Source organism: Bolinopsis microptera, chromosome 10 (genome assembly GCF_026151205.1).
Source record: "Bolinopsis microptera isolate Bmic1 chromosome 10, MBARI_Bmic_1.0, whole genome shotgun sequence".
Classification (NCBI taxonomy): Eukaryota; Metazoa; Ctenophora; class Tentaculata; order Lobata; family Bolinopsidae; genus Bolinopsis; species Bolinopsis microptera.
This window is the reverse complement of record NC_087081.1, coordinates 1,958,995-1,984,329: the sequence shown is the minus strand read 5'-3', so window position 1 is coordinate 1,984,329 and position 25,335 is coordinate 1,958,995. Positions and strand designations below refer to the sequence as shown.

The following is a 25,335-nucleotide window of genomic DNA, read 5'->3' as shown; positions in this document are numbered from 1 at the left end:
ACGTTTATTGATCAAATGATATCTTCTCAAACAACAATTAAAATCATCTTCCTCTCTCATTCCACGGATCATGTGACAGATAATCATGCTGCTGGAATTTTGTCATCTTCTAATAATACTGGTGTACGCCAAAATAAAAATCGTATAATATGTCTAATTTTGTCTATCAATACTCGCAGTGTCGTGGTTATTAAAAGAAAGCGGCATAATTCAAAGCCGAGTTGACATTTGAAAATAACATGGCACTGATCCACCCGTCAAACTTCGCTAGTATTATTTGCGGCAAACAGCCCGGCAGTGTAAACTTCCAAACTGAGCAGGCCCTAGTTACACCTAAGGTTAAAACTAAAACAGAGCCTAATATTTAAACCTCAGCTACATGTTTATCTGAACTTTATAGTGAAGTAATCCTGAAGTAGGACGGCACCTGTCATATTTAAAATTCCTGGTTTGTGTAAACAGATCCTGAAGTAGTATGACACTTGGACGACGCTTGTCAACACGAGGTTGTAATAGTAATTCCGAACTTTGGCTCACTGCAGCTTTTTCAGGTTCCGAATAATTGGGGTACTAATTTCAATGTATATCGATGATCGATGTGGATTCAATCTTTTCAATATGTTGCTAAAATATGTTTGCACTATGCATACTGTTTGGAACATTGCAATTCAGTCATTTTTCTTTTTCTGAGAAATTCTATCAAGTTCGATGTATTGCAGGATTGCAACATAAATCTGTAAAGTGTAAATGATGTCTATATTAACACCGGGTACTTATCTAGAGATTCGTTTAACACAGGCTGTAGATCAATTCAAGAATGGATTCACACTATATAATGGGGGTTGACGTGCTGTATTGTATTGTCGACGTTAAATCACATCAGATGAGGAATTCACAATTGTTCAGCATCAACATTTCTGTACAATATGTTCATTATACAGTCCAAATACTGGAAAGTTCTAAACCTATTATTTACCCTATTTTATAACTTTATTTACGACTTACGTTGATACAGTTAAAGGAGGAACATGGTACAGTGGTCCATTACTAGAGCTCGCCAAACTTTTGTTGGCCTTAATATTACATCACGTGTAGCTAATAAGTGCAATCAGGTTTCTGTAGTGCAAGCAGAGCTCTCTATCGCCCACTATCTAGAACTTTGTGTGGCAGAACTTACCTTACTCAAAAACAAGAAGTCGTAATTAGACGGCAAAAGACGATGCTTCGTCTCAAGAATCAGTATTATGCCGCCAAAATCTAAGGTAAGGTTTCATCACGCCTCTTATCTATTGGAGTTGACATACTTACAGTTCGCTGTTCATAAATATGCGTAATTTTTGTATTTGTAACATGCGGTACGATAGTGAGCTAACGTGCCGTTCTATCATGTCTGTAGTTGTAGTTGTCAAGGAGACAGCGTTGTCATGGAAACGGCATGATAATTGATATACTACTAATCTGACCATATTGGGTAAAACAAGACCATATTTGGTTGTAAATGATCACGTTTGGTACTAAATAATAAGTCAATTTAATATTTACCAGATATAATAGCCAACTTGTTTTAATAGTTCAAATTATTCAAATTAATCATTCGTTAAGAAATTACAATAATTCCCATGTTTGGTATCAGTACACCACGTGACCAACGACCAAAAACTATTTTTAAAAGACCCAACAATCTTGAGAATCTGGATAATATCCGATGAATACGTTGACCAGATTGAACTTGCAATAGGAATGCTAAACAACATACCCTGCATCACACGCGCAGACGCAAAACCTTAATCACGTGATAACTTTAGCACAGAATTACTTTTTGCACTGCACTAATCTGCTCTCTGTATACCAGCATTTCCAAACAATCCCAAGCTGCAGCTGCATACACAACTTATAGTTCTAAAAATAGATCACGACACGTTGAGCGTCCTAGCGTTTGCGGGAGATACATGTTGTTATATTATGTAGACTTACGAATAATAATAATATCATAGTGTGTATAATAAAACATATTCAAAAGAATTTGAGTTTGAAAATTCCAACAGATCATGACCCAGCGTGTACGTGTTTTTGGGAACATCAGCTTTTGTGGGATGTCCGGGATCGTACGGTTTGCACTCTGCAGTAACGATCTCATTTCATTACACGTATAGCGTATTATGTGGAGTGGGCAGACTGAGAATAACAGCATATAGCTGTACTTGTCCACATTTGTTAGCTATAAATATAAAGATATTGTCCTCTAACAAACTTGGTATTTTCTATGACAGTTGTCCCGTAGAAATGTTAAAGCGTAAGCTCCAAGAAAGGTCTAATCACAGGCCATAAGCCAATCATGTTGCATACCTTATACCGTCATATCGTGATAAAGTTCCTGTTTTTGAGGAAGGATTCCTATTTTACCAAGTAAAGACTGTGTTAACGATTTAAGTATTATCTTATCTGTGTAACGATAGTATTATCTTATCAGATCACTATTCCAGCAAGTGTGATGGTGGACTAAACCCAAATTGTCCAATACATGGTACAGTTCTAGTGTCACAGTGGCACAGCTCAGTGGCACAGTGTAGTGGCACAGCTTAGTGGCACAGTGGCACAGCTCAGTGGCACAGTGGCACAGCTTAGTGGCACAGCTTAGTGGCACAGTGGCACAGCTCAGTGGCACAGTGGCACAGCTCAGTGGCACAGTGGCACAGCTCAGTGGCACAGTGGCACAGCTCAGTGGCACAGTGGCACAGCTCAGTGGCACAGTGGCACAGCTCAGTGGCACAGTGGCACAGCTCAGTGGCACAGTGGCACAGCTCAGTGGCACAGCTCAGTGGCACAGTGGCACAGCTCAGTGGCACAGCTTAGTGGCACAGTGGCACAGCTCAGTGGCACAGTGGCACAGCTTAGTGGCACAGCTTAGTGGCACAGCTTAGTGGCACAGTGGCACAGCTCAGCGGCACAGCTCAGTGGCACAGCTCAGTGGCACAGTGGCACAGTGGCACAGCTCAGTGACACAGTGGCACAGCTCAGTGACACAGTGGCACAGCTCAGTGACACAGTGGCACAGCTCAGCGGCACAGTGGCACAGTGGCACAGTGGCACAGTGGCACAGCTCAGTGGCTCAGTGACACAGCTCAGTGGCACAGTGGAACTTGTACAGTTGTCTGTTGTACTGGTTTTATGGATATCAATTGTCAAGGTAACAGCAACCTATAATTATACCTGACTGATAACTTGATACTTTGTGTTGTACTTAATGACCAGGTCCCAAACACACCTGGTGGTGGTGGGGTTCTCTACAAATCATCACTCATCAGAGTTACATGTTAACATCAGAGTTACATGTTAACATCAGAGTTATATGTTAACATCAGAGTTATATGTTAACATCAGAGTTATATGTTAACATCAGAGTAACAAGTTAAAGAATACAGTGTTACTGTTAACTTTTCATATGATTTGATACGGTAACACATATGACAATGTTACAGGTACAGGTACTCAAGTTCGACATGCACTCTTTTTCGACACGTACTGTAGTTCGACACGTACTGTAGTTCGACAAACCCTAAAGTGCGCTACCTCGAACTAGAGTTTTGAAATCTCCGATCTCAAGCAACGATCCTTTACGAGCTTGAAATCTATTCGTTTGTTTGTTTTCCACTTGTCTCATGCTGTTTAACTACGTGAATGTAATCTCTATATATATATGTGTATATGTATATAATATCTACCACATACCGAGTACCGGTCTAGAGATTTGGCTGCTGAACCGGAAACAGTCGGATATCAATATATTTTCCTGTTAGCTAGACCAGAACCGAGTGGTAAACAGGAGAATTAAAACTATATACTAAAAGGTTCTGGAATTTCTAACCACTTGTTTCTAGATGTCAGAAAATTGTTTTATCTGCCATTGCACCCTGTGATCCTATCATACCCGGCAATAGCCGTTGGATTACAGGCAGAAACTAGAGTACGAGCCTACTTGGACTCTAGTTCGACACGCACCGAAGTTCGACAGGGATGATATCTGTCGAACTTAAGTTTTCGAACTAGAGTACGTTCGAACTAGAGTACGTGAATCAATATGACATGAATGTTAAATTTAAATATAGGTATCGGGAATGTCACTTCTGGCTCACATGTGCCAGACAATGCAAAATATTATAGATCAAACCATTTGTGTCTGATCACTGTGTAGTGTGTATTTTGGAGCTATTTTAGGTTTCCGAAGAATCGACTAGGAGAACTTAAATATCATTAAATACCATGAAGGGATTTATTTGGAATCTAAGGACCGATGTTATTTATTTTTTCCCGATCCATGACTCAAGTGCCGAAGGCACAAAAGAGTCAAGGACAAGGGTTAGCGATCGAGGTTTTTTTGGGATATGGTAGCTTTGCGACCGTACCTGCGTGCGAGCGTGCGTGTCTGCGTACGTTTCGCCCACGTGTCTGCCTGCGCAAAGTTATTTTGCGCGAAAATCTGAATTAAACAATTGTTGGCGCGCGGTGCTGAAATGTTCAAGTTCATTGTTAATTTCATCATGTACGCATCCCGCTAGGGACTAATTGATAGCATATTATTATTATTTTGAGTTAGTATTACTATTTTGCACAGATCCGTGTCAGGTTGCATAAACAATAAACATATGGTTACATAGAAATATACACGATTTTCAAATTAAATATGGAATTATATCAACTGGGCGGCGCTCGGCCTGTCACTCCGCCATATCTGCATGCTTATAAACAGTAAAGACTGGGGTCCACAGGTGGTATGGAATATGATCAAATACTCCATCACGGATCGGGAAATTGAGCGGCCATCCACAAAAGAAAAGCGGCCGCATTTCTTGTTTAAGATCTTCACGGCACCGGGAAGGAGGTTGATAAAGAAAACCTGACACAAAATGTTGGCCGATATCCATTCCATGTAGGAACGTAAAAGGAACACAACAGGTGTCCACTCTCCAATAGCAGAACTAGTTACGTAACTTCTCAGACAACCCACCATATCCACTCTCCACTCTCCGCTCTCCGCTCTGTGTTATAACAATTACATGCGGAAATCAGCAGAAGATATTACACCTATAAGCATGTTATTGAGCTAATACCACACACACACTCACACTGGGGGGTGTAATATAGTTAACTGAATTACACGCACTCCGGGATATTGTATTAGCGATTACACGCCCCTTTCTCTCACGTGATACTCATTTCTGTCACGTGATACTCGTTTTCTACACCATCACGTGCGTTTAATGTACCCTTAGAAAGTACTCATGTGGATAACCTGAGCAAACATACCATGTATAATATAATGTGTGAATATTTGGCAAGATCTCGATTCTCGGGTGATGGAATGTTACTTTTGGTAAGGAGTGTTTTAAATGACAAATATACCATATTAATTACATCAGCAGGATACGTGAGTGTGACGTGTGTGATGTGTGTAATGTGGTTGGACTTTTAACATTTTTTGAATACTTTGAGCCAAGGACTGAAGGATTAAAGCATCATGTTCGTAAGTCTGGGGTGTAGCTGTAAGCAGAACTTTCAAGTTTGAATTATCAAGCCGAGAAATGTGCGTGGTACCAAATATTTCATTTTCCCACCCAGGAAATGCACAATAATATTTACATAAACACTGTATAACATAAACCTGAATACCCATGAAAACATACATGTGATAATTAGCGTTTATAATAATACGTGTGATTCAAATTAACCGATTAAATAACCAAACTTCACAACATTCTGACAACCTTAAGTTATTATTATTAGTGGTTATGAGTTATCTCATCCTTCCCCGGGTCTACACAGGTCTGACTCATGTCACGTGGTGTTGTGATGACGTCACGTGGTGTTGTGATGACGTCACGTGACATTTAAAGAAACACAGTATTATTCCTGACGGCTGGTTCATCTCCTATTCTTAATGACATTAACTAGAACTGCTTTGAGCAGTTATAAACCGACAATGCCATAGTTTGTAGTGTGAGAGTGTGTAAGTGTGTGGGGGGCGTGACAGGATGCGACTGTAATTCTTAACATACCACACGTGACATTGTATTGTCACGTGACAAACACATTGTCTTGTTGGGAAAATGTATGTGATGTGTTAAGTGTTGCAGAGAGGAGTTTTAGTTATAATTGTCTGTGTTTTTACGGAAAATGGAGGGAATTGTGCTGTCGGAAGGTTTGTTCCAGAATGAGAAGGAAGAGGAACCAATTGTTAACAAATTATTTTGAAACATGTGAGTTATTTGTTATTATGTTATTAAACTGTACATCCACAATGAAAAGGGTAAGGTACTATTCGAATAGGTGTCACAATCTGTATGTTCACGAGACTAATTTCGGTATGTAATAAATATATAATGAGGAACTGTAAGCTTAAAACTAATTTGTGGATTAACAACTTTATTAAACATAAAATGTTAGCAGCCTCACATAACATTGCATGTATTCAAGATGATAACTTAATTACAAACCTTAACTTTCTCAGGCATTGAATTCAGTTTCTTTAAGAGGCGCTTGTTGACAATGGCAATATCTTCCATTGTCAGCTTTGCTTCATCCATCTCATCGTTTTTATCGTTAATCTCTTGAGTAAGTCTGGATGACAATAAATACATCATTAAGGAGAAAAAATGACTACACAAGACAGATTCTAGATCTCAAAACCAAAAGAAAACTCAATGAAAACCCACAATTTTTGGAACTGATAACTAATTAAAGGCATGATATTTAAAAACAATATTGCACCTTTAACAATATAAAAACCAAAACCAACATCAAAATTTCTTATCTCATACTGAACCTACTTAAAATCATCAAATTCCTTGAATTCTCACCTCTCCTTCTCATCGAGAAGTTCGCTGAGCATGAGTCTGAGGTCTTCATAACTCTCACGCTGCCCTCCCTCTGACATGTGGACACTGTGTTCATCTTCTTCTTGATCTGCGGTAATAGATGATTTATATTTAACTTTATTACAACACTACATTATTAGGTTGGATTATTAGGTTGAAAATACAATATGATGGTAATGGCAATATATCATTCATGGTTATTATGATTTTAAATACTAAAATGTTGTGCCGAAATCACTGTAGGACTAGAATGGAATACGATAAAAGCCCAATCAACAGTAATAATGCAAAAACCTTCAGCTTCTTCGTCCAATATTGGCATCACATCCAACAGGCTCATATTGCTACTGCACTACTCTGCAGAGAAAACCTCAACACACACACCCTAAGCTTTACTTCTGGTCATGTTTACTATATCTGAAGAAACTATGTTAATTTAATAATTAAATCCGATCCTTATTATGACTGGCAGACATACAGTGAATAAAAGAGTGTTAGATTGAACTGAATAACAATGATTCTGTTACATGCCATAGATCAAAAAATTTTCAAGTTTCCATTACAGACCCCAACCTACAGGGTATCCTAAAAAGGCAACTATGTAACTTTTATTAATAACTGGACTCAGATAATATGAAACTTCATAAGTCATGTGTTATGATGCTCCACAATCTGCGGCACAAATTTCAGGGCAACAATACATCAGGAACCTGTTTATTCTGTTCATTAATTTTACTGCCAGAGTGGTTGGGCACTGACTGAATTTCTTAAAGCGTTGTTGAGCACATTTCACCGTTGGACGTCTAGATTTGGAACATTGTGTTCAGAATCTGAAACCAAATTGGCACCTAAAATTTCAAGGCTCTAATTCATTCAGGAGCTTCGTAATGATAATGTGGTCCACTCTGTAAACAGCTGCAGGATCTAGTTAGCTTGTGGAATTATCAGATTAGACGGTTGGTGCTTAGCTACATGTTAACGAGTCTGTAGGCTGATCAGGTACCTAATGAGTACATGACACCAGCAATACGCTGCATGTAAAACACCACTCATGTAAAGTTTTTTCTTCAAGCAAATCATGTGGTTATCCAAGATTAGCATCACATGATCTCCTCTTTGGGACCATGAGTGATATTGATTTGACACAAATTGTTCTTAGTAAAACAGGTCCATAGGAAGATCATACTCTCAATTTTACTTTTTACTTTAAGAGGGGGAGGGGGCGCCAGATTCCAACGTTACGCCACTAAAGAAGGCATGGACCGCCTCGTATCCAGTGTTTGATGTCTCCTTCAACCAGTGTTTGATGTCTCTCTTCACAAGCAATAGCCACTTTGGTCTACTTGCTGTGAGGTGTCTCAGCTACATGGGTTGGGGTGCCCCCTTTTTTTTCTTTTTTAAAAACCTGATCCCTGGGGAGAAGAGTTACGAGGGATAAGTGAAATGACTAAGTGCCCGCTTCCGAATAACGTGTCGAAGAACAGTTTTTTCGTCAGATTTATTGCTCATGATTTATGATTGTGCCCTGCCAATTGCATCACTCAATTTAATTGAATGTATATTATATTGTTTGGATGGTTTTTTACTAGTTAATACCATTTACCCACTGTAAATGATAAATTACGTTGTCAAACGTTCTTGAGTCATTGACACTGATATGATAACCTTGTTGCCTTTTTGGACACCCTTATCAAATAATAAACATATACAGTGCAGTAACAATATTGAAACAAATATTGTCCCCTATAATTGTGCAGTGGTTGTAATAAGTTGAAGGCTTTATCAGACGTTATTTTTTAACATTTTCACTGGGATCCAAATTTCAAAATTAAATTATTCCGATAAACTAAAAATTTGCTACAAATGATTCGAACACAATTTTGTTGTTAATTATTGAAAAAGCTAAAATAAACGATTTTTAAAAAATACTGCTTTTTATTTACAAACAATTAATTTTGAAATACAAAATAAAGTACGAACTGCTAAATATTTTTAAATACTATAAAATCAATTTTAAATCTAAAAAACTATGTAACCAATATAAAAATGTTTGCACAAAAAGGCGCGCGTAGGTGGTAAGGGATTAAGCACGGCACCATGAATCACCATGCATATTTATTGTAGGTTTTAACCTATCAAGACGCGCACCAAATTGAATTCGTCGACTCGGTCTTGGAATATAAATATTAATTGAAACAAATAGTTTACGAGTGTCAGATCATTCGTAAATGTATTGGCGCTTGATTGTTGATTCACGATGTCAATCCTTTGCATCTCGCCGATCTACAGGTTTGTTGCGAGAAAATGCGCGGCGCGGGTTTAAAAAGTTTTGCTGATTGTTGAAAAATACACATTACACTCAGGAAATGATTATTTACATTTAGAATATGAACTGATCGACTTTTTCCCAATCTACCGTGTATACTGTGTATTATACTATCATAGCTGATTGCTATTTTACTATTATAGCTGATTGCTAAAGTAGCTGATTGCTAGTAGCTGACTGCTGCATGAAATTAAACACATGTCATAGCAAAAACCAAGCAAAAACCAACTAGCAGTTTTTGCTTGAAAAAAATCATCCACTACCCTCTTGTATCACTTGGTGACCCCCACTGTCGCTTCACTATAGCATATAGAGTTTCTACGATACAGGGGAGCCGCGCACTCGTGCGCGGCGGGTCATACAACGTATGACAACTACCCTCTGGTCGACCGACCCGCGGAAAAATTTTACCTCGCCTAATCGTTAACGGGTGATACTCGTAAAACTGAATCGTTGACCGCTATCGCGGTTAACGATCAGGCAAGTTGAAATTTTTTCGGGATTTTTTCGTCCATACAACTTTTATTATTATTTACAAATCTAGGGGACCTAGTCAATTATACAAAGCTAAGTTTGTTTTTTCAGGGAAAAGGTTTAAGGATTTGTTTTGCAGTTTGAGATACTGGGATGTTGATCTTCCTTTGATTTCCCTCAGTACAATGAATGTGCTTCATAGCAAATCAAACCTGAATCATTCCTCATATGATTTTTGACTTGATTCCTTTTTTGGTCAGCCATCATCTCAGAGGTATGTTATACGATATATAAAATATATACAGAGACATATGTAAGCCTCTTGATTATATATGTTATACAATCATGACAGTGCAGAGCAGTCACTTACCTCCAAATATTGGACTAGTGGGACAAACAACAAAGGATCCTTTCTCTGACTGACTGAACTACGCTCTACTCGTAGAAATCGTTGTTCTGAGCTTTCCCATACCCACTGTTGATCTTATCTAGTGGCTTAAAAGAATTTGAGTTGTACTCTGATGTGTGACCCTGATGTTAAAGAATGTTCTCTCAAAGGGTGCATACAGTCCAACAGCTGCAAGATCAGGACAGGCTTCATGCTGAGTGTTGGCCTTCTTTGAGAATGAAGTTGGTTGTACAGGCAGATGTTAGAATCCATCCTTACATCATTACACTTTGATTCTTGGAGGAAGAAAGCTGCAGTGAATCTTATGGCATATTTGTATTCCTTTTTATATCTTTATTAGAGGGATGAGATGATGTACCCTACCTGTGTGCAGATTTTGAATCATGTTATAAGTCATCAGAGGGCCTTTTAAGGGGAGATACACCAAAAACGTTTTTGCCCCGAACATCGATTTTATTTTATATTATGGTTAAATAGACAAAAAGAATAAGATTGCACACCTTAAACATTTTCTAAAAATATTACCTCATTGAGAAAAAATATATTTTTCTTTTTCGAAAATTTTTAAAATTTTGAGAAGTCTGTCACTGTAATACCGATAGTTCGGCCATTTTGAAAGTTTTTTGACTGATTTTTTGACTGAACATTACTTACAATCCGTACAAGAAGCCATTGAAAGGATTATATAATTGAACGATAAATGACGAAGTTACAGACCAAACAAGGTTGAAAAAATAAAAATTGAAATTTTTCCCACTTCTAAAGTTGTACATTTCACCAATCACCCGGGTCAGCAGATATCGGTTCAAAAATTCTTGTGAGTGTAGCTAAAGTAAAGTAAAGTAAAGTAAAGTAAAGTAAAAATTATGACATAACATCATCACTAATGTCTACAAAGTATCATCACACTACATGGAAAAATAACTATTTCTCCATCAAATTTAAAGGTAATAATTTATCAAATATTAATCATGAATAAAAACAACATTACAAAATTTAATTTATTCATACTTCCCAGTGGAGTAAAGATTTATAAAACGTTTCTTTGCTACATAAGGATGGAACCACAGATAATCATTGTGTTTTTCCTTATTACTGATATAACTGGTACCTTCAATTCTTGTTAAAACTTCTTTCGAAACATTCCAAAAATGAAAGTCATTTACAATACATTTAGAAATCATATTCTTTTTAAAACTTTCCAATCCAATTTTAAAACTCAAAACTGTCAAGCAGTTCTTCACCTCCGAAGGGAGTTTGTTCCAATAAGGAACAACCCGCTCTGGAAGAAAAGAACACTGAAGATTCTTGACCTTTGTCACACTCTTACTACATCTATTGGATGAAACCAGATTAAGACCTGATCTGCTTGGTCTGAACAAGTCTGAACCATAATCAGTCAAGCCATTAATAACCTTAAAAGCTTCAATAAGGTCCCCACGTATTCGCCGCTCTGCCAGCGTTGTCAAATTAAGGATTTCCAGTCTACGGCTGTAAGGAAGAGTACCCACCTCATCAATCAGACGGGTAAACCGATCATATCAAACTTTTTGGAGTAGGGTTTCTCTCAGATTTGAGTTTTAAGCTATGCAATGTGGCCTCAAACGACTTTGAAATAATTTTTACAGGATCGTAATCAGCTTGGTAAGACGAATCTTTTAGTTCGTCTTACCAAGCTGATTACGATTCTGTAAAAATTATTTCAAAAAAACTGAAACTTTTTGAGTTATAGGTATTTTAAGCCTTAAATCTGCCTTTTTTGCCCTTTTTTACGATGAATTTTACTAAGTCGTTTGAGGCCACATTGCATAGCTTAAAACTCAAATCTGAGAGAAATCCTATGATCATCAGCTACACTCACAAGAATTTTTAACCATCAAATAACGGAGTAGTTCGCTGTTTATTAGTCTCATGATTGAAATACTGATATCTGGATATTATCCGGTTGGAAGAGACAAGGACAAGTGAAACAAGGAAGTTAGGAGTAAGGGCAAATTTTCGGCGTCAACGCCATCTTCAGGCTAAAATTGTTATAAATGTTAGTATATAATAAATGCTTCTATACTAGTTAAAATGCTAAATTAAAATTACACACACTGAATACAGGTTACATCAAATGGTATTGTACATTACATTGAAAATAGTGATGTACACACGTTTTACACTCTGTCCAAGTACATAATATCTACTGAACAGCAGGGTCGTGTGCTATTTGTTTAAATTTGTCTTTGAATATCGTCACCTCCAAGTAGAAAGGGTACATCTGCAAAAGTGCTGTTTTGAGTAAATCAAGAAAAACTGTTTAATGCTGTGCATTGTGCCCTTGGAAAGCAGTAGTATGTTGCTTAGACAACCCCTACAGGCTAATTAATGAACAAAGCATAAATTTTCCGTTTTATCATTATAGATGTCAATTAAATACGGATTGAAAAACAAGTTGTACCCTTTTAACTTGTTGTATCAAGTTGTACCCTTTTAACTTGCTGGGACCAAAGTTCGAGCATGTTTAATATTGGGGTATATCTCTATATGTACCCTTTTAACTCAAAAGACTACATCTGGTCAGTATGTTTATTAGCCTGTAATTTATTGTAATATATTCTAATAAACAAATAAAACACATGAAATTATTACTAGAAGACTATTAATTACTATTAAAACATAAATAGCTATTCCATATCGGTATCAGAATCCTCAGACGCATGTTCTTCATCAGACTCCCCGCCACATACTGAACTGAGGTCTTTATAGTATTGATGATATTCCCTTGGTATAATGTTTTTCTCACAAAGCTTCACAAGAGGCAACAAAACTTTCTGACTAACAGGGATCTCTGTGGTATCATCATATAAGTTAGTTAGCTTGAAGATCTGCCGCTTCTTTGACCGTAGTTCTTTCTTCTCATGGACATAGCACTTTTTGCTGGTGTCGACTAACACTCCTACTGATTCGGGATCAGCATTGCAGTTGATACTAACAGATCTACTGCCCCTTGTGAAACTTATCTGTTTAGCCGTTTTCCAGCTTGCTAACTTCACTATGGGCTTTCTATCCTCAATCACTCGGTATCTGTTTCTGTTCACAATACTCTGCTCTGCCAACTTGTGGTTGTCAAACACTGGATACTGATTAGATGCCAGATCAAACGTTTTGATAGGTTTTCTTCCTTGAGCACTCCGGGCGAGCTCTTTATACCTTATTGGTACGAATACCTCCTGGTTTTTGTTTGCTCGCTCGAGTATCTGATGTATAGTATCAACCTCGCTCTGGTTATGTCCTCTTTCGAAGAACCTCAAAGTGATCTTTTTGATTTTGTGGTTTGTAGTTTTTACTTCTTCATTTAGAAAGTACATTAATACAGCAGCATTTTCCTTGTTCCTGTTTTGGGCAACTTGGTCGTTTAGCTCCGGACAGTCTATGCAACGTCTATGCAACGTCCATGCAACAACAAAAGAACCGTCTATGCAACGTCTATGCAACGTCCCTGCACAATGAACACTCTATGCACACTCCCTGCACGGTCAGTCTATGCAACGTCTATGCAACGTCCCTGCACAGTACCATATGAACACCGGCTACTAGCCGGCTACTAGCCGGCTACTAGCCGGCTAGTAGCCACTTTTCAAGTGCCGGTTAGTAGCCGGTTGTTAATGTGAAGTTGAGGAGCTGTTATTACAAAAGTGTGTTCATATGGTACTGTGCAGGGACGTTGCATAGACGTTGCATAGACGTTGCATAGACTGACCGTGCAGGGAGTGTGCATAGAGTGTTCATTGTGCAGGGACGTTGCATAGACGTTGCATAGACGGTTCTTTTGTTGTTGCACGGACGTTGCATAGACGTTGCATAGACTGTCCGGAGCTAAACGACCAACTTCCCCTGTTTTGCCCCCCACATGTATCCGCCCATATAGCAACTTCTTCTGTTTCTTTAGGCAATTTCCTAAGTATGTGTAGAATACATGATCCCACCTCATTTGATCCTCTGCAGCCCATTGTCGAATCCCACATGAAGCATACCTTTGTACCATCTTTCAAATGGTAGCACGAAAGATTATAGCATGATATCTTGGATAGATAATAAAATTCTCCAGATTTTGCTTTAGGACAGTTTTGTACTGCCTCCATATCGATTATCAAAGCAGCAAATTTTGGATCATCTTTTGCTCTCTCTTTGTCTGCGTTCTTTGAGCTTCTACAGGCATCCTTCCTTGCAATGTGTTCATTCCATAAGATGATATCTTCTTCAATCTTGTTTGAGTTATTGTACTTGGTACATTCGTCACATTGATCGTTTTTTGGCTTGAAAAACCCAATGTGAAAAGTATTCAGTACTTTCTTATACGACGACAAACTAATAACAATAGTAGGATGGCTTGTCTTGAAAAGATCGAACATTTTCTTTGGAGTCATATCATCCTCGAAGTACCTATTTTTTGTGTACTTCCTCCGGTAGTGTGATGGAACTGTCGGGAAGCTGGACAGGTGAGCCCTGATTATACTGGAAACATCTTTAGTTATTGTGCTGTTGTTTGAGGCTTTGCCGGTATGCCCATGGACCATTGATTTTTCATCATATTTTTTCTTTAAGACTACCGTCACTTTTTTGTTTGTGATCCCTAAAGTCTTCAGAAACATCGTTTTACAGACAGTAACCTTATCTTCCTCTGTGGATATGGGTACACTTGTTGGCAGAGAGTAGTGAACTGTATACTTTCTGTTGTGCTTCCTTATTGAAGTAAGAACTGTGTCACGCTGTTTGTGTTTTCTATTAAGGAGTTTGCTCAGAAATAAGTTGTTGTCACCATACTCACCACTCCTCTCCTGTGTCCAGTAGAATTCACGAATACTTTGTTGGGTATTCGCATCTATCTTGTTATAGCACTTATCTCTGCAATTACAGGTCTCCATTGGGTCATCGAAAGTTGTCATCTTTATACATTTTTCTTCTTTTCTTTTTTTCGCTCTCGTGCTTGCAGTCTCTTTCCTGGCGACTTTTTTTAGAGGTATATTGTCATCCAGTCTAACCTCCATCTCTTTTGTAGGCCACATAATAATGTCTCCAATTTTGAAATGCAGCTTCTCAACATTTGACTTTTCTTTTAAATTGTCTACATTCTTTCCGAAGATCATACTAACTTCCACTTCTTGTTGTATATCCTCAGTACATATACCTTTCTCGACTCTTCCTATTGCAATCTGAACATGGGTCCAAAAGATGTCTACTCTAGTGTCATACTTTTCATCCCTCGCCCGCTTTTCACTAGTTGCTGCGGAATCCTTCTCTCGATTGCATTGGGAGGGTGTACTTTCTCGACTGATACATAAAGTGCTCCAAGCAATGTAGGTATCTTCAACGTGGAAATCTTCATCGTAGTTTGTAATATTTGACTTGTAGACACATGTTATCAAGAATCTTTCTTCGTCATCTTTTAAGTGACGGCAGTGGACAATTCTGTTTTCCTTATCAGTAGGATGATATTTAGCTTTGAACTGTTTCTTGCCGCAGCTATCCAACAGATATACTTCCTTTCCTTCTTTTAGTTCTTGCACAGTATTCTGGCCAGCAACAGGTTGTTCGGGGTCGGGCGTGGCTAGAATGTCGGGCGTGGGTAGATCTGACTGGAGAAATCTCTTTCTCTGGTTTCCTCCTTCATCTGCCTCAGAGCGGTTCCCTCCTTCATCTGCCTCAGAGCGGTCTCCTCCTTCATCTGCCTCAGAGCGGTCTCCTCCTTCATCTGCTTCAGAGCGGTTTCCTCGTTCATCTGCCTCAGAGCGGTTTCCTCCTTCATCTGCCACAGAGCGGTTTCCTCCTTCATCTGCCTCAGAGCGGTTTCCTCGTTCATCTGCCTCAGAGCGGTTTCCTCCTTCGTCTGCTTCAGAGCGGTTACCTCCTTCATCTGCCTCAGAAAGATTTCCTCCTTCATCTGCCTCAGAGCGGTTTCCTCCTTCATCTGCCACAGAGCGGTTTCCTCCTTCATCTGCCTCAGAGCGGTTTCCTCCTTCATCTGCCACAGAGCGGTTTCCTCCTTCATCTGCCTCAGAGCGGTTTCCTCCTTTATCTGCCTCAGAGCGGTTTCCTCCTTCGTCTGCTTTAGAGCGGTTTCCTCCTTCATCTGCCTCAGAGCGGTTTCCTCCTTCATCTGCCTCAGAGCGGTCTCCTCCTTCATCTGCCTCAGAGCGGTTTCCTCCTTCATCTGCCCCAGAGCGGTTTCCTCCTTCATTTGCCTCAGAGCGGTTTCCTCCTTCATTTCCCTCAGAGCGGTTTCCTCCTTCATTTGCCCAGTCAGATCCATCTCCAATTTGTGTTTCAACAGCTGAAACAGGACGTTATTAATTTATATAATATTATACTTATTGTAGCACAGCTGCAATAGGAACACCAAATACCTAAATACGATGGAATTTCAATCCATGGACATCATTCCAGAATATCAACTCACCAATTCTTATGTACTTTTCCGAAACATTTTGTGTAACACCATTCGCACAAAAAGTTAAACAATATACCTTGTTCTGCCTTAGTTCTATTAAGGTCAAGGATCGAAATATATATAAGGCAAGAGTCAAACCAGTAATATGGGAACAAGCCAAAGTTATTTATTAACAGTGCTACTGCAAACAAAGCCGTTATATATTTTCAAGGCCAACCTGGTGGATAAGTGGTAGTAGTGTAGTGAACTGTACTCTCTGTCATTACCGTCTCCTCCAACATCACCTGGACTGTACTCTCTGTCTGCTCCTCATCTCCAATACCCTGGACTGTAGTCTTCGTAGATTCAACAGTTACTGCATCAATCGTACCGGTCAAACTTTTCGAAAGATCTGCTACTGGAATGTCAACCCCTTTGCCATCCACATCGAATCTTACGTATGCTCTTCCATTTGATTTTGATATTGTGATGATACTTCCCCATAGCACAAGTATATCACAGGATAACGTGGCTGAGTAACTGGTTTCTTCACGATCGAAATAGTCTCGGGGAACTGATACCCTATCTCCTGGCTTAACAACCGTTCCTTCCTTATCCTTGTGTCCTCTGCGTCTTTTAGACATAATCTAAAGATTACTATCAAAATATATCACATTATTAAGCCCTAATAACGCATTAAACGGAAAACAGACGTTTCTAGACTCATGTACTTCACTTATGATACCGATACGATTTTGAAAATAACGAGAAATATTTTGGATTAATCAGGCTTGTAGTTGTAAATATTTGCCGAGCGCTCTCGCGGGGGCCATAACCCCCTGTACTTTTTCTGAGATCCAACCCCAGCTTAAGGATTTGTATAAATGATAATACAAAGAGAGAAACATTAACTTGAACCTACAGTACAAGTTCAGGAACTAATGTACACAGAACGGGATCTCCCTGATAATCTGTTAAAGATTCAGAGATAAATGATATTGTGTTAGAATATATATTTTACAGCTATACAATGGAAGTGAAACTATACTAAATTGGTTTTTATACTTTGAATACTAATAGGTCGTTAATAACCCGATAAGAAAATGTTTTGTTGGAATATACATACAATTATAATCGTACCAGTCTTGTTTTTAAAGGGGTACATGTAGACTTATACCCTTTTAACCTATATAAAATTTGGTAAGAATGAATTATTAAAAGGGACCATCTCAATTTGTATCCTTTTTACTTATCGGTCTAGGTGCGCTATTTTAGATATAAAAAGGGGTTAAGTTGACTTATGTCATTTCTAAAAATTAGGGTTACCTAAATTTTCATCAAATCAAGTTGATACTTGGTGACATGATGAGTCATGACCCGAGGGTTCCAAAACCGGTGAACAAATAGAAAGGGTATATCTTAACTTGTACCCTTTCTACTTGGAGGTGACGATATGTTGTAAAAGAAATCCCTTAAGCTTCTCGCACTCTTCTTTGTTATTGATACTAGGTTTAAATAAATTAATGTAGTAAGCTTCTGTTACTTTACGTTTAATGGTGCTATATAAGTTAATTTCTAAAATATCGAAGGAAATATCTGGTTCTATGTTATCGTGAAACTCTGAATAATGAGCAGCCAACGCATTATCAGGATAGGTTAAAGGCCTGTTGACTGCTCTTCGATGCTCTGAAAGTCTATCGTGTGCTGTTCTACTCGTTTCCCCTATATATAGCTCTTGACATAATTTACACGTAACTTTGTATATGACACATTTTGGTTTGCAGTCGTGATTTGTTGTGATGAGTGGACATATGATACAGTTTGGTATGGTGCAGTGTGGTTTGTCGTGTGGTCTTGATGAACATAAGATCTCTGAGAGTTTCTTACCTGGTGTGAATATGAATTTGACCGGTAAGTTGTGTGAGAGGGCAAATTGAGTGACTTCTTTGGAAAATGGCTCGTTGATGAATGGTAGAGTGCATGTTACGTGGTCGGTATCTTGTATGTTTGATGATGAAGGGTTATGACGTGTTGTAGGTGAGAGAGGGTGAAGTCGTCCTGTTTTGTTTATACGTCGTGGGTCTTGGTAACCGTTGGCTGCTCATTATTCAGAGTTTCACGATAACATAGAACCAGATATTTCCTTCGATATTTTAGAAATTAACTTATATAGCACCATTAAACGTAAAGTAACAGAAGCTTACTACATTAATTTATTTAAACCTAGTATCAATAACAAAGAAGAGTGCGAGAAGCTTAAGGGATTTCTTTTACAACATATTCAAAGACAAATTTAAACAAATAGCACACGACCCTGCTGTTCAGTAGATATTATGTACTTGGACAGAGTGTAAAACGTGTGTACATCACTATTTTCAATGTAATGTACAATACCATTTGATGTAACCTGTATTCAGTGTGTGTAATTTTAATTTAGCATTTTAACTAGTATAGAAGCATTTATTATATACTAACATTTATAACAATTTTAGCCTGAAGATGGCGTTGACGCCGAAAATTTGCCCTTACTCCTAACTTCCTTGTTTCACTTGTCCTTGTCTCTTCCAACCGGATAATATCCAGATATCAATTTTTAACCATAATATAAAATAAAATCGATGTTCGGAGCAAAAACGTTTTTGGTGTATCTCCCCTTAACTGACCTTATGTTATCTCCAGTAATAATATAATTGAATATTGATAACCCCATATACATTTCCCCATTTATCATTATTCTATTTATTTAATTGATATAATATTTTATCATCGTGTACAGTGTCTATGGTTATAGTATATAGTTTTATAATGAGATTAATCAGAGCTGTAATATATTGAATTATACCATTATAATATTAGAAGGATAAAGACACAATTTTGAGCTTGAGTGGTGCAGGGCAGGGGGCAAAATCTTTTATGCACGGGTAATGGTGTGGGAGCAGTGGCGTAACAAAGGGCGCCATCTTAGGGGGGCGCAAAATCTTCGTTTGAATGTGGGACAATTTTGAAAAAATTAACTGAGGTACTAGCAAAACTGCACGTCTTGCTCTAGAAACACACTTTTTTAGAGATTTTTCCGGCGTATCCGCTAAAATCACCTAATTTGTTCAATTTTAGGGACAGGCGCAAAAAGGGGAGGGGGCGCATTTTCGGCGGGGCGCCAACAGGCAACATAACGCCACTGTGTGGGAGCGTGTCCTGTTGGGTTGTGAATGCGTAAATTTGGGTTGTAGTTCGAGTTGGAGATTTTGGTTTTGTGTCATAGCAATAGTATAATTATAGTTATCTAATCTTTAGTTTAGAGTGTTGCATGTATTATAATTGTAAGTTTATTAATTTTTAATAATTGTTTTTCTCTTCTATGAGTAATTTGGCGCTCCACTCGCTACCTTAAAGCTACAACTTAGCCTGTATTTAAGTCAGTCGTTTTAATACATTCAACACTGTTATATAATTGACTAGACACCCGCTAGTCGAAAGCTTTGCTCGAGGAAATTTTAAAAATCAGTTATGTTTTAATTTCTCTTCATCATCTAGCCCTGTTATACTGTAGAAATTATGGACTTTGCGTCAAGTTTGAAATATAAATAGATATATTCTCAATAGTATTGCCTGAATAAATAGTATCTCATGTAGAGAAGATTAGTATGATACAATACTAGGAACAGTGTACGTGTGTGCCTTGTGTAAAGCTGTAGGTACTTCGCATGACAATAGCTGGATAACACAACATTGTTTACACACATTTTGAGTACCTTCTTAGCTTAACAATTACAGTGAATGGGATATATATATAATTTTGAATAGGGAATGTTATGACATGATTGGATCTTGTGATATAAAGTAAGAATAGCTCATCGCATGTAATCCTCGACAAGCTAGTATGTTTTACTACTTGAAGCTTTCGGTTCTTCACGATTGACTTTAACATTGATTACTTTAACTGGTTGTTTCACTTGTCCTCACTTACTTTAATAGGATCAAAAGTTCCATTTTCGTATTTGGCAGGACGAGGTCTATCTTCATTATCTATGATTAAATACCAAACATATTATGATAACAAAATCAAGACAAATAACACTATCTTTATATTTAACAGGAATGATGGCCGGGGAAAGTATAACACCATCTGTAATTCCCTCGCGTCCCTACGTGGACCACATTCCCCAGAACCTTAAGTTATCTGAACACTTCAGTTCACTCATGCTCAGCTTTGACCGCTGGGCAACAATCATAGAGGTTTTATCCATGACAATCTTAACTTTTGTTGCTTGGTTCTTCGAGATTAAAGTTGAAGGGAGCTTGTCTTTGTTCCATGTAGCGCTTGCAAAGTGGGGCTTGAGCTTGTTCAGGAGGGTTTACAACAACTATTTGGAGGCAACTTTCTGTGCATTTCCTAGCTACAGGACCCAGACTGTGTCTGAGCATCGACTGAAGAAGGAGAGGGATCTGACTGGACGAGACAAGGAGCAGATGAAATACATTGTTTACCAGGATAAATTGATTTTTGCCGGTCAGTTCTGTTTTGATTTGGTGGTTTACTTCATGCTGCCTGGTTATTATCCGGGAGGGGATATCACAGGTACTCTCTTGCAGAGGGTCATGAAACTAGCTCTCAACCATTATGTTCTGTCATTTGGCATGTATTGGGGTCACAGAGCACTCCACAAAAATGCGTGGCTTTGGAGGAATGTTCACTCTGTCCATCACTTTGCAAAGCATCCATTGTCAAGGACAACCTTCCAAGAGCACTGGGGCGATAAGATCTGGAATGCCTTTTTTGGGCACTTGTTTGCTCAGCTTCTCGTGCCCTTGGATAGGCAAATGTTCTATGTTTCGAGGATCCTACGAACATGTGAGAGCCTGGAGAAGCATTCTGGATCAAGTGGTCCTTTCAATCTGGTTCATTCGGTTCAGAGGTGGATTCCATTTGCAGACATGCCCCACCATCACGACTGGCACCACGAGGGACACAAGGGTTCCAACTATTCCTTCACACCCGTTGGGGGACTTTGGGACTGCCTGTTCGGAACAAGAAATGCTGGACGAGCTTCTGAGGCGGCGCAGACTTCAAATGATGTGTTGGAAAAAAGGCAAAAGAGGGTGCCTCCCACAGCTGATACAAGCTTCTTTGACGGGCAATATTCCTGTTTTATCCCGCAAGCGTGTATGACAGGAGCTGTTGCTTTGAGGTTAATGAACATTATTTAAGTGGAAGATGTTGTTATCAAAGTCTTGATACTTCAAATCTGGAGTTCAGTTAGCTGGAGCAGTTTAGCAAGCTTTACTAGTGTAGGCCCGGGCAATAAAACGCATTTTGCTGTTTTTAGTTTTATAGTTTTAACAGTCTTCGAAAACTGGTAATCTTTTTTCGCTCTTATGAGTGGGTCAATCATTTATTTTGAATTGTAGTTGTCAACGTTTCGGCTAAGTTATCAATAAGTCCTGTCTATGACAAAAGCTGAAAGGCATGTAGCCGAAACGTCGACAAAGAATTATGTTTTAACACACTGAGTGGAGACTCTCACTTCGTCAACTACAATTCAAAATAAAGTCTTCGAAAACATTTTTATTTTATAACTGTATTCAGTATTTCGTTTTTAATCAGATTATTTTGGTAAGAGATAAATCTACCGTGACCCTATTCATGTTGAATAACTAATATATTGATAAGATCTTGTATTTTGTATTTTGTACATCGAACAGCATTTTAACATCGGAATTTATATTCAATTTCAGTGTGAATCTCGATAGTTTTAAATTTAATCAACATTTCTGAATATGAGTGTGACATTTTGAATCGTGATTTATCTATTAACCTATATTAGAATATTGTCATCACTGAATCTATTCAGAAAAATCATAATAGTTCCTGAAAGAATCATCAAAAGAGAAAAAATTTGAAAAAGAGAAACCTGAACAAATCATCAAAAGAGCAATCGGAATTGCTGTACATTTCATAAATCAGAGACTGTTTACTGTTTAGGGATCGTTCACATATTACGTAATTACTTTTTGGCCTATTTTTAACATCCCCTTCCGTAGTCAGTTTTACCAAAGCTATCTATACTAATACAAGTAACTTTTTGTTGTACGTTTCATAAATCAGAGGTAGTAGCTGGACTATTATAAAATTAAGTAATTTGGCAGGAAACCTCAAGATTGTCTATCAATTAGTATCACTATAAGATACCAGAGGGGCACTCAAAATTAAATTGCGGTGTGTTTGGACTGATATGAGCGAGTTCTTAACTACGAAAATGTAATGCGTTTTTCAGAATATAATAGGCGGGTTTAAACTTTTGCATTTCAACTGCGATAGTGAAGTCCTGGTCATAGGTACGGGTTACACTAGTTACACTAAAACAAGTAAGTATATTTTTCCTCATTTCCGACGTTGATTATATTTACACTGGCGCAAATTGGAAAATGTGATTAAACTTTGCGAACTTTTAATCACGTACAGGAAAATGACGCGTACACAGTTTAATAATGGTTTTAGCGTCAAACTTAAAGTAGAGGATCACTGACCAGTGACACAGTGAGCTTGCTGGGGAGTCTATTTCTCTTTTAAAAATATTAGTAATAACAACAGATATCGTTTATTATTTACAAAAAAATGGGGCTGATTCGTGTCACATACGTGTTTGAAACATTAAAGATGGTGGCTGGCTTGATGCAGTTCAAATTTTCGTGGTGTCAATCGTGTCTTTTTCAGTGACGAAATATAAGATATTAATCACTATGTACCTAGCTTTCGTTTTCCCTTGATTTAGGGTTGCCAACCGATATTATCGGCCGATAATTATCGGCGATAATTTGCCAAAGATCTTTATCGATCTGATTCTTTGTTTGTCATGTTAAACACGACTGCTACCATAATTTGCTATGTAATGGACGATGGTATGCTGACGTGCTATGTAGTCTGTAGTTTTTATGAATTTGCGGCAGTGAAAATTGAAATGTCGTGTTATATTATCGCATCTAGTTAGTTATGAGTTAAGTAGGTACTTGGAGGTTGTATGATCAGACGCAGTTATTCTGGTTTTTGATGCACGGAAAGAAACTCATACTGCAACGAGACTGCACAACCTGTTCGAGTTTGCTGTGTGGTGTGTATATGTTGAAGAGATATTACCGGATAACTGATGCAGTGAACGAAGTTTTGGTTGACTCGGAGCTAGGTAATCTAATACGGAATACAGGATAGACTGAGTTAGACATGAGTTAGACATCATTAAGACTGTGTTAAAGAGACAACAATCTCCCTCAAGCTAGCAGAAGTGAATGTTCAGTTTATTGATAGCAAGCCATGGAAGAGTCAAAGACAAAAGATAGACTCGCCACTTTCTCGAACCCTTCTTGATAGGCTACGTACGCGATATGTCAAGAGATTAGAGAAAGAACCTTAACTTCGTATGATCGCTGGTAACGTTATACTCGGACCCCGGTATTCTAGCTGCAGATGCATATCAAGACTACAAAATGATCACTAAGTAAACCTTGATACGTAATTCTAATTCTCTGCAGAGAAACAATAGGCCTAAAGAACATATTTTGTCGATGAAATATGGGCTTGTTAAAGGGCAATACCAATATTGCAATTGATTCTATAGAAAAGCATTAAGCAATTCTATAGAAAAGAATAAAGCACACGATAATGCTATTAAAGTAATTCTAATTCTCTGCAGAGAAACAATAGGCCATACTGTCGATGAAATATGGGCTTGTTAAAGGGCAATGCCAATATTCCAATTATTTTTATAGAAAAGCATTAAGCAATTCTATAGAAAATGATAAAGCCAACGATAATGCGATTAAAGTTTGCTATTTTTATCTTCAAAGTTCGAATTTAATCGATTTTTGGAAATTAAATTCAATTAATGATATTGTAACTATATAATGATGATGTAACAAGGTTACATAGCATAGGAGCATAATTCAAGTATGCATAGTGCAGAAAAATATTACTTCTATTATCTTGCCAAATTTATCGCCGATAACCGATATTATCGCGATAATTTTGAAAAATTAGTTATCGACTATCGCGATTAAAAAAATTGTACCGATAATGGCAACCCTACCTTGATTAGTATTAATTGGTAAGGTTTTCACTTCATAGGTGGTAAATATAGTTTCTCAGGGCATAATTTGGGGTAGAGTACAGTATGAGGTTAACATTTTGACTTTCACGCACAGATGTTTTACCAATATAATATGTTTTGGCAAATGTTTATTATGTAATAGTATTTTACATATTCACATGAGTTTTGGGTTATTGGGTTATTTTAGGTGAACGCTAAACATTGGTTATTCCTACCACCCATCAAATCTTGAATTAAACAAATCTTTGATTGATAATGAAGTTTTCAACTAAAAATAAGAGTTCAACAGCTCTTTAACTTTCAATAAATATGACCTTAGAAATCAGTATTGCGGCAGCATAACTAAAATGAGATTATCTATCCTTAATAGTATTTTTACTGGCGCCAATTGGAAAATATGGGTAAACATTTAATTTTGTTAAACAAACATCATTAAAACATTTTGTTAAACAAACATTCCTCCTCATTTGTGTCAGATACATGTTTTATTCATTAAAGATGGTGGCTGGCTTGATGAAGTTCAAATTTTCGTGGTATTAATCTTTTTCAGTGACGCAATATAAGATATTAATCACTATGTATAGCCTTTATTTTCCCTAAGTTTTGTAAGCTTAGTAATAATATTGGTATATTTTAGGTGAAAATTAAACATTGGTTACTTCTACCACCTATTAAATCTTGAAATGATAATGAAGTTTTCAACTAAAAATAGGGGGGGGGGGGGGGGTCAACCTCTTTTT

General features: G+C 37.8%; 2 protein-coding genes across 2 annotated transcripts in view; one reads left to right on the top strand and one right to left on the bottom strand.

Annotated features, from left to right (window-relative positions):
* Nucleotides 1-25,335, top strand: part of LOC134822212 (hypoxia up-regulated protein 1-like) — an 84,107-nt gene that overhangs the window by 1,621 nt on the left and 57,151 nt on the right. The window lies entirely within an intron of this gene.
* Nucleotides 15,675-17,137, bottom strand: LOC134822216 (axoneme-associated protein mst101(3)-like). Its single transcript, XM_063833122.1, has 3 exons — nucleotides 17,035-17,137; nucleotides 16,781-16,842; nucleotides 15,675-16,397 (listed from the first exon to the last, which is right to left on the bottom strand). Exons 1-3 carry the CDS (start codon nucleotides 17,135-17,137, stop codon nucleotides 15,675-15,677), a joined length of 888 nt encoding a protein of 295 aa, XP_063689192.1.

What these genes read in the sequence shown, in the direction of transcription:
- LOC134822216 (XM_063833122.1), bottom strand. Translation starts at nt 17,137, where the DNA reads ATGTCTAAAAGACGCAGAGGACACAAGGATAAGGAAGGAACGGTTGTT. An exon ending in TTTCGATCGTGAAGAAACCA is followed by an intron (nt 16,843 to 17,034) that starts GTTACTCAGCCA and finishes CGAAGACTACAG; the next exon opens with TCCAGGGTATTGGAGATGAG. An exon ending in AGGTGATGTTGGAGGAGACG is followed by an intron (nt 16,398 to 16,780) that starts GTAATGACAGAG and finishes GTCCTGTTTCAG; the next exon opens with CTGTTGAAACACAAATTGGA.